General features: G+C 39.3%; 1 protein-coding gene across 6 annotated transcripts in view; it reads left to right on the plus strand.

Annotated features, from left to right (window-relative positions):
• The window catches only part of caps2 (calcyphosine 2), a 51142-nt gene extending 39116 nt beyond the window's left edge, over positions 1-12026 (plus strand). For all 6 annotated transcript variants that reach the window (XM_048548850.2, XM_048548853.2, XM_048548851.2 and 3 more), the window contains 4 exons: positions 1101-1255; positions 3068-3187; positions 8862-8958; positions 9754-12026. In XM_048548850.2, coding sequence (XP_048404807.2) covers positions 1101-1255; positions 3068-3187; positions 8862-8958; positions 9754-9929 — 548 coding nt within the window. In that variant the 3' untranslated portion in view covers positions 9930-12026. The remainder of the gene's footprint in view (positions 1-1100; positions 1256-3067; positions 3188-8861; positions 8959-9753) is intronic.
• Positions 12027-13276: the final 1250 nt, after the last annotated feature.

Here is a 13276-nt window from a genome sequence, read left to right on the forward strand (position 1 = left end):
ATGCCACACCTGCTGAATTTCTTCAATACTTCCTGTTTTTATTACATTTATTACGTTCACTCAGATGCATGTTCAACTTTTTTTCCCCGTAAATAACCAATCATTGCCTTTTGGCTAGCTTCATCATCTAGGAAGAATTTAACTAATCTTAAGGAATATTTTGCATATTGTGGTGTTGTGGAAGTAGAAAGGCTATGAAACCCCACTGCAGACTGTCGAGTTCTTGGCTTTCTGAATTGCTGAAGCAAATTGCTCCTCACTTCTGTCTTAAATGGGCAGATCCTTCGTCTGAGATTATGCCCTTGGTCCTAGTCTCTCCAATAAATGGAAACAACTTGTCCATATCTATCTGTCAAGACCCTAAAAATCTTGTGTTTCAATGAGGTCGCCTCTCATTCTTCTAAATTCCAATGAGTACATGCCCCACCTACTCAACCTCACCTCAGAAGACAGACCCTCCATACTTGGGATCAACTTATTGAACGTTTTCTGGACTGCTTCCAGAATGGAATTGATGTGACTACAAGACCTGAAGTCTCATGAATAGTAGGCAGTGTCTTTGTTTCTGATCGAGAAACTCCAGGTTTGAATTCCAATTCCACCTCCGGACTTGATGACATAGGAAAGTGCGTTCATAAAGTGGCCATGCAGGTTGAGCATCAACCTCCCAGTGCTCCAATACACATCAACAGCCGTGGTAAGATCGAGAGAGAGTCATTGTCAGCCAATGTTTGGAAAGAACTTTGGAGCTTCTATCATCACTATCCAAAGTTTCAGGCCACGAAGTACATGAAAAATACATGCTGCTCCTGCAGCTCGGACACTGAGTGAATAGTAACACTCCACTAGATCTAACCTGTGCCTTAACTGTTATGAGCAGTTTGCTGATCTTTAGTTGACCTCTGCTATGGTTACAAAGATTCTTGCTGGGGCCTAACCCAAGCAACCCAGGTTAGCAATTAAGCCTTTCAACCATACGACTTGTGATTTGCAACTTCTGAGCTGCAAGTATTCTTGATAAATTAAATTGAAAGAGAATATAATCATCTATTGCACACACAATTTCAAATTGAACTTTCTTTTTCTTGCTCAAAAACAAGGACTGATGAAGGAAAAGCTTGTGAATAGAGGGGTTCGCACGATGACTGGTTTGGTGAAATTTTTTCACCGGTATGGACAGTGTGGAGGTGGTTTGCTGTCGGAAATGGAACTAAAACAGGGTCTGAAGGAGTTCCACTTGGAGCTAGCTGACAAGGTCAGAACAAACAACATCCCCTTATATTTATTCTGCACTTCAACTTAATTGAAGCACTTTAGAATATTTAGAATAGATATTTGACACTGAGCTTCATAAGGAGCTGTAAGGACAGATGACCCACAGTTGGTCAGATCTGTAGGTTTTAAGGAACGTTTTAAAGTTGGAGTGTGAGAAGTAAAAAATTATGGTGGGAACTTTTTTTATTTACTCATGTGATATGGACATCTCTGGCATTTACTGCCTATCCCTAATTACCCAGAGGGAGCTAAGAGTCACATTAGTTAAGGAGTTAGGAGACACATGTAGACCAGACCAGATATGGATGGATATCTGGCAGTTCTTCCTTCCATAAAGTACATAAGGGAATCCACTTGGGTTTTTTTTCCTGACAATGGTTTCATAGTCATCATTAGACCCTTAATTCCAGATTCTTTATTGAATTCATAATTTCACCATGGCAGGATTTGAACCCGGGTCCCCAGAACATTAGCTAAATTTCTGGATTAGTAGTCTAGCGATAATACTACTAGGCCATTGTCTCCCCACTGGTTTGGTCAAATATTTTCACAGGCACAATCAGTGTGGAAGTGATGTCCTGCAGAAAGTGGAACTAAAACAGTGTCTACTAAATTGGAGAAGGGCGAGACAGCTGTTGGCTTGGCTGCTCGGGGTAAAGCAAAGAAAATAAGGGGTACAACAGAGGAGCACAGATATCTCAACAGGTTGAGGGAGGTTATAGAGAGGAGAGGGAAAAGGCCATGGAGGGATTTGAAAATGAATCCAGGCATGTCAAAACCTAGTCCATGCCAGAAAGGATGCCTTTGTCAGTAAGTGAACACAGAATTGATTGGTAATTAGCACTTGCTGGCAGAATTTTAGGTGATCCAATGTTTATGGAGGGAGATACCAGTGTTTATTTATGAGCTCAAAAGGTGAATATAATGCTGCTGCATTGTAAAACTGGAAAGATTAAATGTTATATTCTTTTAAACATAATCACATGATATTAGTTTCATAAGCAAAGCTGGCATACTTAAACTTCTCCACAAGATTTGATATATATGGAAGAGCCTTGGTATGCCATTTGAGGGAAAAAAGAGTCTTCTTCAAAACTTCAGTCATGAATAGGCCACCTCGATAACAGTAACAGGTATCCTTCTTTAAAGGACATTTCTTGAACCTGCCATGTTTTGCAATGTTTTTACTAATAGCAGCTCTTTATTTCAATGTTTCCAAGACCGAATTCAAACACTTAAATGGCCAGTCTGGGATTTGAATTGTGTTCTCTTAGTCATATACCCATTCTTCCAATATATTGTGATTTACTTGCTATTGTTATGCGTGTATAGCTGTCGAATCACTCATACATTTCTTGCAAATCATTTGCCAGACACCAACTCCTAAATCATGAGATGCTTCTCATTGAACAGGTAGATTCAGTTCAAAAGGATGAAATCAGTTTTCAAATTTCAAGTTGTAAATTAAAATGACAACAATGCTTGTTATGAAGGTATAGTTGAATTCTGAAACTTGGTTAGTTTATTAATATAAACATTGGTGTGGCCTGAAAAACTGACCAGAGTTTTTCCAATTTTAAAGTGCAAAACAATCTACTAAATGATCTAAAAGATTTACTTTGGCACTAACAAATAGTAAATTGTTTAATTGAATTACTCATCTGGAGATGAATTTATTTTGTCATCCACTGGAATTCTTGAAACTCGCTCCAAAACCGCATTATTTAGCTTATTGGAAATGAGGACGTTTAAAACCGTAGCATGCCCTGTAAATTTTGTTTCCTTTTTGTAGGACTTTAAGTCTGTATGGCTTCTACTCGATCAGGATGGTGATGGTGAAATAGATTATTACCAGTTTATTCAAGTCGTCATTGGAGAAATGATTGAGTATCGTAAAGCATTTGTTAGGAAAGTAAGACAGTTATCTTTCTCAGTGTTACACTATTAATATGCTGTAAGGGATGGACAATAAACATGTGTCTAAGTCAAGCTTCTATTCATAAATAATCTATAATAATAATTGTTTTTATAAAAAAGATTTGCATTCATCTGATCCATTGTGCATTTGAGATGCCCCAATAATCCACAGATGATAAAGTCATTCTGAAGTGTCATAAATTTGCTACGTTGATGGCAAACAAAATTGCCAATTTGCACAGAAATGGGCTGCAGAACTGGATCAGGAGAAGCTTAATGCAAACAAAATGAATTCCTTGTAGCATTCTCCATGACAATGCCTCGGCCAACCAGTCAGCATCCTTTACTTTGTTTGAATAAGTTGTTGTGTTTTTTTTTGAAATTTGGCACTCCTCTTGCATTTGTCCTCACTGGTGCAAGATGTTAAGCTTTGGCAACTTGTCTCTCTTGTCAGCAAGAGTCAATGTGAATTATTTTAAATTGTACGACGACATAACACTAATGCTGTTACATTTGACAAGATCAAGTGGGATGTTTAATAGCCAAAGAACTGAAATCTCTGTTAAACTACCTGGGTAACAGTCTGATAGGTGTGACCTGAAAATCTCTTTCATTGCCACAACCCTGGTATAAACCAACCAATGTGTGGTTAGTTCTATATGGCAGGAGGCATTTTATGGTATCTCTACCCATAAATTAATCATCTCATGTCAGCCCAAAACCCCAGTATGCACCTCTGGTCTCCATTTACTGAGATATCTGGAATATAGTTTGATCCTGGGATTTTCTGAGTCCAAGTTGAGAATAATGCCAATTAGCTAAAGACTTTCTCCATTGTAATTTTGAGATAAATTACTTTGATAATTGATACCTGCTGGCGTCTCCTCATGAATGAAGATTTAAGGAAGGTTGAATTCCTCGTTTGGCTTAAAATCTATGCTCTAGGGCTGCGGTTTCTCCATATATATTTGCAGATTATGTAAAATACACTTTTTTGCTTCAGAACACCTATTGTCCACCTCCTTGTCAATGCTGGCACCAAATTAAATTGATAGGTAGGTAAATCAGCCCGGCTTCCTTCATTTGCTTCTTGGAGCTCAGGCTGATGCAGGACTTCAGTTTTATTTAAACTGATTTTAAGTCTTAAGATCTGTGCCACCTTGGACAGATGAGAACACATGTTCTGTATCCAACTAGAGATTAAGCCATTTGGAAATGGTAATGTGTAATGAGGCAGGTTAATAAATGATCTTGGAGGAAAATATCCCCCTGGAAATAGTGACCATAACATGGATTTAGCATTCAGTTTGACGTGAGCATTATGGGTCAGAAAGAACTGTGCCAAACTTAAATAAAGATGATTACATGTGAATGAGGGCAGAGTTGGCTAAAGTGGACTTCAGGAGTTTAGCAGAAGAGATGGTTGATGAACAGTGGCAGAAGTTTAAGAACACAGTTCGTGACTTGCAACAGAGGTGTATTCTTATGAGGAAGGATTCTAGGAAGAGGATACACCAAATCTGTTAACAAAGGATAGCATCTAATTGAAAGAAAATAACATACAATGTGGCAAAAATAAGTGGTAAACCAGAAAATTAGGAAAAGTTAAAAATCAACCCAAAGGTAACCCAGGGAGAAAATAAACTTTTCATAATAAACTAGAAAATAGGAGTTTTTAAAAAAAACGTATAAAAAGAAAAGGAGAAGCAAAAGTGTACTTGGGCCACTTGCAGAACACAGCTGTGGAAACAGTAATGGGAAACCAGGAAATGGCAGAGGTGTTACATAAATATTATACGTCAACCTTCAAAATGGAAAACACTAATAGCATTTCAAAAGTAATCAATAATCAAAGGGCGAAAGGGGAAAAGGAAATAAATACAATATTATCATTAGCGATAAGGTAATAGAAAAACTATGTGGCCAAAGGCAAATATGCCCCCTGAACCTAACTGGACTGAATCCTAGGATATTAAAAGAAGTGATTAGCAGAGCAAATTTGATGGGCCAAAAGACCTAATTATGCTCCTACTTCTATGGTCTTGTGCTGTTAAAGATTGCAAGTCTGACTCTAACCTAGTTTTCCCTTTGTCTTTGTGTAAGCTTGAAGACGCTTTAAACATAGAACATAGAACACTACAGCGCAGTACAGGCCCTTCGGCCCTTGATGTTGCATCGACCTGTGAAGCCAAACTGAAGCCCATCTAACCTACACTATTCCACTATTATTCAGATGTTTATCCAATGACCATTTAAATGCCCTTAAACTTGGCGAGTCTACTACTGTTGCAGGCAGGGGATTCCACACCCTTACTACTCTCTGAGTAAAGAACCTACCTCTGACATCTGTCCTATATCTATTAGGTTTGAAATGGCTTCCATCAATTTTGGATCATGCAATAGTTCCTTTCTTAAAATCCACTGTTGCCTCCTGCAACATTGTGTTGAAAAACATGATGAATAAGGTCCAGGCAAGCACACATCCTTGATTTATACCAATGCAGTTTCGAAAGGGGCTCGAGTTGTGCTTGGAATGTCCACACTGGTTTTCATGAAGCCTTGGAAGGCATCCAAGTTTTGCAAGAAATGTTCCTAAGTCTATCTCTGCTCACAATAATACATGGGTTGAGGTCTGTTAAAATGGCCTTTGTTTTTCTCACGGCCTTCTATTCATCACACAGTCTAAATAGTGCATCTCTAGTGCCTCTATTTGCAGCCAAACCATATCGGCTGTTTAGGTTTTCTTCAGTCATGGAGCCATGAGCTTGCTCTCATGTTTTCAAGTCAGGATTGTCCTAGCAAAAGACAGATGTGTGCTACCATGGTAGTTGAAGCAACCTGACTTTATCTTTGTTAATGTGTAATGTAATAATAACAGAGACACAAACATCCTGTTCAGTCATGCTCTTTCCCAGCAAGCCTTGATTGCTGATATCAATGATATTGACAACAGAGTCATAGAGATGTACATCACGGAAACAGATTCCTTGGTCCAACTCATCCATTCCGACCAGATATTCTAAATTAATCTAGTCCCATTTGCCAGCATTTAGTCCATATTCTTCTAAACCCTTCCTATTCATATACCTATCCAGCTGCCTTTTAAATGTTGTAATTGTACCTGCCTCCACCACCTGCTCTGACAACTCATTTCCATACACACACCACCCTCCGTAAAAACGTTGCCCCTTAGGTCCCTTTCAAATCTTTCCTCTCCCACCCTAAATAAATGCCCTCTAGTTTTGTACTCCCCTACCCTGGAGAAAAGACCTTGACTATTCACTCTGACTATGCTCCTCATGACCTTATAAACTTCTATAAGGTCACATTGCAGTCTCTGGCACTCCAGGGAAAATTGTCTCAGGCAATTCAACCTCTCCCTATGGCTCAAACCCTCCAGCCCTGGAAATATCTTCATAAATCTTTTCTGAACCCTTCCAAGTTTCGTGACATCTTTCTTATAGCAGGGACACCAGAATTGAACGCAATATTCGAAAAGTGGCCTAATCAATGTCCTGTACAGTTGCAACATGAACTCCTATACTCAATGCACCGACAGTAAGAAGCAGTAAAATCTGACTATGGCAAATGAAATTGCTGATTTGCACAGAAATGGGCTGTGTAACCCAAATCTCCCAAGGAGCACCTATGGCAAGAGACTACACACTGATAAGGTGTCAGTCTTCATCACTGGTTGGAGAACTTTGAAACATTCTTCAGCACTTAGTGCACTTTGCATGACACTGTCATCAACCACAGCCAACAACAGAATGTCAGAAAGGTTGAGTGTTTTCCACTAGTGCAATCCACCACTTGTTTTAAGTGTTCTTCAGTTGACAGTGAAAAGTGCTGTGTACTTGATGGTCGGCTGCCTTTTTCTCCTGGCTAGTGAGCTGAGCCGGGAGAGCATGGTAAGGTGAGCTTTTAATTTTTTTTTTGCAGATTTCTAATTTCAATTGGTATTTTTGTCACACCAGTCCCTGTTCTTGGTGATGTTGAAACTGATGACCTCATTGGAAGTATCTAGCAATTTTGACTTCTTAGAATTCACCCGGAGTGGAATCAGCAGTGAGTTTAGGTTGTCCTCCTGTGGTCTGTTAGGTTGCCCAATATCTATCTGTGCAAGATAAGATTTTCAGGCTGTTGATTCAAAATTACTTAGGGTTTCTATACCTGTGATTGAAGTTCAGCTTTGAGCAAACAACCTGGTGGTCTGCTTGACACTCAGCATGAATCCAGCATACAGGATGTCCTTCAGACAAAATCTTAGTGTTTGGAGAGGGGATGCATCTATGTAGTCTTGAAATCTTTTTGTTGAAATAAAGTATTGGGTTTGGACAGCTTATTTCCTGCACAAAGTCCCAAGAGTAGATATCCATTTTTGGTACAGTTTCTAAGCAACTCGCTTCCATGCCAAGCTGCCACAGCCGTTTGTGGCTTTAAAATGGTCAAAGATAACATTTTTGATCTGTTGGCGGTTATTCTGAATGAGTTAACGGAGATGCGTTAAAGATAATAAAGTGTGAAGCTGGATGAACACAGCAGGCCAAACAGCATGTCAGGAGCACAAAAGCTGATATTTCGGGCCTAGACCCTTCATCAGAGAGCTCTCTGATGAAGGGTCTAGGCCTGAAACGTTAGCTTTTGTGCTCCTGAGATGCTGCTTGGCCTGCTGTGTTCATCCAGCTCCACACACACTTTGTTATCTTGGATTCTCCAGCATCTGCAGTTCTCATTATCTCTGGAGATGCGTTTAAACCTGGCTTTTATTCAGCTGGGTTAGTTTTTAGGATTGGAGTAGAAATGGCGATGAGAATTGCAGATGCTGGCATTGGAATGGGAGGTGCAGGGACAAGATGCATTCTTAGTGGCTTATTGAAAGTTTATTGATAGTCATTTTCTGACTGACATAGAGGAGACATTGTTCACTTTGAGGTCAACTAATAGAGGGTACAGCGAGCGTTGTATTCTTTCAGGCTGCCTTGCTCTGAGAAGTGGACCTTACTCAGGGCTGCCATATCTATGTCTAGTCTGGCTAGTTCATGGACCATCACAGCTGAGTATCACTGGGGACTGCTTTTGTCACCAGAGTTGAGCATCGTTCTCTGTCCTTCCAACAGGCAAGTTTCGGAAACTTTCTTCACACCTTTTTTTTTGAAGTGACTTTGTGATGACAGGGCTACTGCTATAATTGATATATTACAGTATATGTTTAAATCATGATTGTCTCTTTAAGACCAGGAGATTAATTTCCAATCAGCAGACAGTCTGGGGTCACTCAGAGCTTAATTGTTCTTCGGTGAAGTAACTACAGATTAACAGTTGCTTGTTAGCACAGAACTTGAATCTTGCTGAAAAGAGAGATGTTACTGAAGCTTTCCATCTTGCACTCATTAGGGTAAGTGCAAGAATGCCAAATTTGGGATGATCACAACAATTTAATCTCCACAAGAAAAGGATGCTGATTGGTTGTATGCTCTTTAAAATTTTCCATTCTTGCATTTGCCCTGATGAAACCACTTTGATTAAGCTGTGTCAGTAATGAAGTGTGACAGTGGTGTATTTGACACACAGCTTTAATTTTTTATATTAAAAACTATTTGCTTTGGATGACATGGTATTGCAGTTTTTATCATTTTGTTTACTTAAATCAGTGTTTATCTTCACAGGCCTATATGAAGCTCGATCCAAATAAAACGGGTAGTGTTTCTGTGAATGTCATTAGCAAGTTCTACAATGGAAGGAAACACCCTAAAGTCTTATCAGGTAATCAATGCTCATGATGTACTTTTTTTTGAAAGTAATTACTCGATGTTACATTTTACAGATTATGGAATGAGTTTCTTATATTTACAGTTGAGTCTGCAATTGAATCAAGAATGCCTTGGTCAACATTGGATAAATTAGACCATCAACAAAAATTAGACCTGCCAGAAAATTGAACTGCTGCCTGGTCTTACGTACATGTATATGAGGAGCAAGAATTGGTCATTCCACCTTGTGGATTGCTCTGCCATTCAATAAGGTCACAGTAATAGAGAAAATAGGAGTAGGAGCATGCCATTTGACCTATTGAACCTGACCCGCCATTCATTGTGGCCATAACTGATTCTCTTCCTCAATGCTGTACTTGTGCTCTCACCCCATCCCTCATGTTACCTTTAGTGTCAGAGATCTATCTCTTTATTTCTTAAATAAATTCAGTAGCTTGGCCTCCAGCTTTTTATAGTAGAGAATTCCACATTCATCACCATCTGAGGTGGTGTTCCTATCACCAATGAGTTTGGAAGGCAATTTAGAACCTCAATGTGCTGTGTTACTGAGGGAACAGGATGCTCTATTTTGGTTATTTTGCTCTATCCAACCATCCATTTTGGCTTCATTGATGCTGGAGGCATCACCAGGGATGGTAAAAAAATCTTGAGGGGGAGCCCCTCATCATCTAGAGCTGGCATGGTGTGGGAAGTCATCAGGTTTTTGCCTACTGCCCAGTCCTCAGTTTCTCCCCAAATGACTCCTGGCTTCTGGCCAAAATCTTTACCTTTTACAATCATGTTGCAGGAGAATGCTCAGAGCAGCAAATTCGAACATCATTTCTGGACACATTACAGGAGAACTGCATCAACTCTGGAGAAGTCACCTACAGTGAATTTGAAGCTTATTACGAGGGGCTCAGCCTCGAAGTTGCAAATGATGAAGATTTCGCTAACATAATGAGGAATTGTTGGGCATTGTGAGACAGCAGAACTTAAGGCAAAACTGAAATGTTCATTATGTCTGTGCAAGCTATTTTCCATCAATGTGCATTTTGCAAAAATGTGTTAAAGTTTATTCATGTGAAGAATGCCTTGTGTTTATTATGAGGAGCTTTAGATTTTCAGTCCCGGTGCAGATATTATTAGGTTTTATAATAATGTTTTATTTTTTGTAATGTCCATCTCCAGTGTAGATTTTCCTGGTGATGGAATACCAGAACCATTGTTAGAAACCAGTGTGAAGAGGGAGCTTGCCCAATTCTCTATCCATCGTAAAAATGAGGCTTCATTCCTCATGGTCCCTGCTCTTCCACATGCTTGGAGATCTTGTTCTCATTGTAGATGCAGGACCAACAAAGTAAGATCTAAATGCTAACAACATATTTGTGCAAATGTTTAATGCCTGATGAGCTGTCTGGCTGATTTTATGGTGTGTGCTTTTTTATTTTTTTGAAACACTTAAGGGGTGAACAAGGCAATTTGATCTTTAAGTAGCCAGCCACCGATACCCTAAATTTTGACTGGATAAAATTCCAAGAGTTTTTATATATCAGTATTATCTCCTGAGCTGCTTCCAATGTTTCCGAACTTTCTAACAATGTTTGTTTGTGCATTCAGTTGTAAGCTCTTCTTATGATGGGCACTTCAAAAGTACTTAATTGGCTGAAAAGCATTTGGGATGTTCCGAGGTTGTGAAAGATGCTGCATAAATGCAAATCTTGCTTGAAATTAATAGTTTTAAGTGCAAAGTATGCAAGAAAATCTCTGAATTTTCAATAGCAAATTGATTGGCAGTTAGCCTCCTTCAGTCTGAGAAATTATGGGAATGTAGTCTCTGAATTATGATGAGATCATCTGCTACACTTATAGTTGACGTGGATTACCTGGAACCAAAGTCTGTTGCAAGTGTCACATATAAAGTGGTTGTTTGTAGGTGCTGCACATTGGCTGAACATCTGCTTCTCTGGACTCTGAGGTTTCTGTATATTGATCCCTGCATCTGGTTTCCTTTTCAGGCAAAAATGCCAGATTGGTAGAAAGCTATATTTCCATGACCTGTTTCAGTGATATCTTGTGTGGAATTACACAGGATTTTACAGCAGAGCAGCTAGCCATTTGTGCTCAGCGCAAGTGTCACTCTAACCACTCTGCTTCATGTCACAGAATTAGTATAACCAACTATTCCTTTCTCCCTTGTGAATATCTCCAGCTTTGCTTTAAATGCTTCCTTGCAATTCAACCTCAACTGTTCCATTTCTTTTCCCTTATTATTTTAAGGGAAATGGGGCACAGCTGACATGGCCAGCAGTTGTCACCCATCTCTAATTAACCTTAAATGGAGTGATTTTTGCTAAGCCATTTCAGGGAGCAGGCAAGAGCGAACACCTTGCTGCAGATCTGGAATTGTATGCAGGTCAGACTCCCTTCCCTAAAGAGCATTAATGAACAAGATAGACCATTACAACAATCAGTGCTAATTCTCACCATGAGGCTAGTTTTCAACTCCAGATGTCTTGATTGAATTTAACTTCCATGAACTACTGTGGTGAAATTTGAACCTATGATCCTCACTATTTAGTCTGAGCCTCTGGATTATTAGTCTAGTGATATTAACATACCACTGTCCCCTTGTCTGGTTCTGCATTCTCACCTCTATCTGGGGGGGAGAAAAGTATTCCCTGCTTGTATTTGCTGTCTTGTGTTAATGACCTCAAGCACTCCTCTTCCCACTCAGTTCTTCATTGAAGTATAAGATGGTCATCTATATAGAACGCTGTCTATCCAGCTCACCAATCTTGCAAATACCATGCAGAATATGAAGAGACAATTTTATCCTTGAGAGGCCTGTTATGAATTGTTGCTAATTAAGTTATATTAATTTATTCCTATTTAAATAGTGAAACTGCTGTGACAATAAATTAAACTACTTGTTAACAGGGTTCGAATATTTGATTGGATGTACTTGAGCTGCATGTCTTTTGATGTGTTTCTTTCTTTTGACTTTGTTGTAATTTTTAAATTGTAACTCCTTTCCTTAATGTGAAAAAGTGCATTATAATTACATGAATTGCTGAATGGATTTTTTAATGCAAATGTTGTTCTGTCCTCTACACACCAAAATGTCAGCAAGGAAGGAGGAAGAACCTGACATTTCCCTCTTTAAAGACATCTTTGAAGTTTGACAAGAGTGCTACTACTGATTCATAGCTGATGGTTTCTACTCTGGACCTTGAGTCTTACTCAAACTTTATCACTAACTCCAGGCCAACATGGCACAGCATGGAATAAGTCCTGTAAAGTCCAAGACATAGCCTTTTAGGCATGATCACAGACTAAAAAGATTTTTATAAGGCCATTGGAAGAGGCGTAGGGACCTTCTCAGTGATCGCGGCAAGCAAGCAATCAATTATTAATTGAATTTAAATTTCACCAAATACTATGTTGCAATTTGAACAATGACCTCAAGGCATTTAACAATAAAAAATGTAAAGGATGCTGGAAATCAGAAACAAAAACAGAAATTGCTAAGAAAACTCAGCATGTCTGGCAGTGTCTGTGGAGAGAAAGTGAAGTTAACATTTTGGGTCCATTGCCCCTTCAGAACTGACAACCCACGCATTTGCCTGATCTGCGTTACTAATCTAATGACGTTACCACCACACTATCATCTGTAGATATCATGGTGGTTAAATTGACAATAGGCTTATTTTGAAAAACAATTGCTTACATAACATACTTTTACATTGTGAAAACCATTACCCTAAACACACCTTCATCAAACTGGTTGGGGAACTAAACAAACTGTTTTGTTAAAAAGTGGTCTTCCCCACTCCTCTCCCAACCCAAGATCTTGGTTGTCTGCTTTTGGACCATAGTCACCCTACAATCTTGGTGACCCATTCACTTCTAGTATGTACTCAGCTAGTTGCTCACTCCTCCCCAAATCATAGGTTATTGTGGGGAAAGAAAAACAATCAAACAGCATTGAGCAGATGAGAAGCAGCCTATGATTGAAGGACTGACTCTTTGTCATTGTTTTTTTTAATGGGGGGGGGGAAATTGATTCAATTTTCTGGGCGATTTGGAGGTTGTGGGGACAATTCACCGTCTGCTCCAGTGTATGTTGCAGCATTGCCAGTCATCACCAGTCATTGCCTCTCTCTCTGTGGATTGGCCGTATTGACAAACATGCAATTCACATTTCTGTCAGTCCCACTGTTGCTGCAGTTCTCCTCAGACAGTAGTAGGCTGTGAAGTGATCTGATAGGGGTTTCCAAAATCCTGAGCAGGCTGGATATTGTAGATGGGGTGAAGCTGTTAGCACTTGT

This window comes from Stegostoma tigrinum, chromosome 18 (genome assembly GCF_030684315.1).
Source record: "Stegostoma tigrinum isolate sSteTig4 chromosome 18, sSteTig4.hap1, whole genome shotgun sequence".
Taxonomy (NCBI): Eukaryota; Metazoa; Chordata; class Chondrichthyes; order Orectolobiformes; family Stegostomatidae; genus Stegostoma; species Stegostoma tigrinum.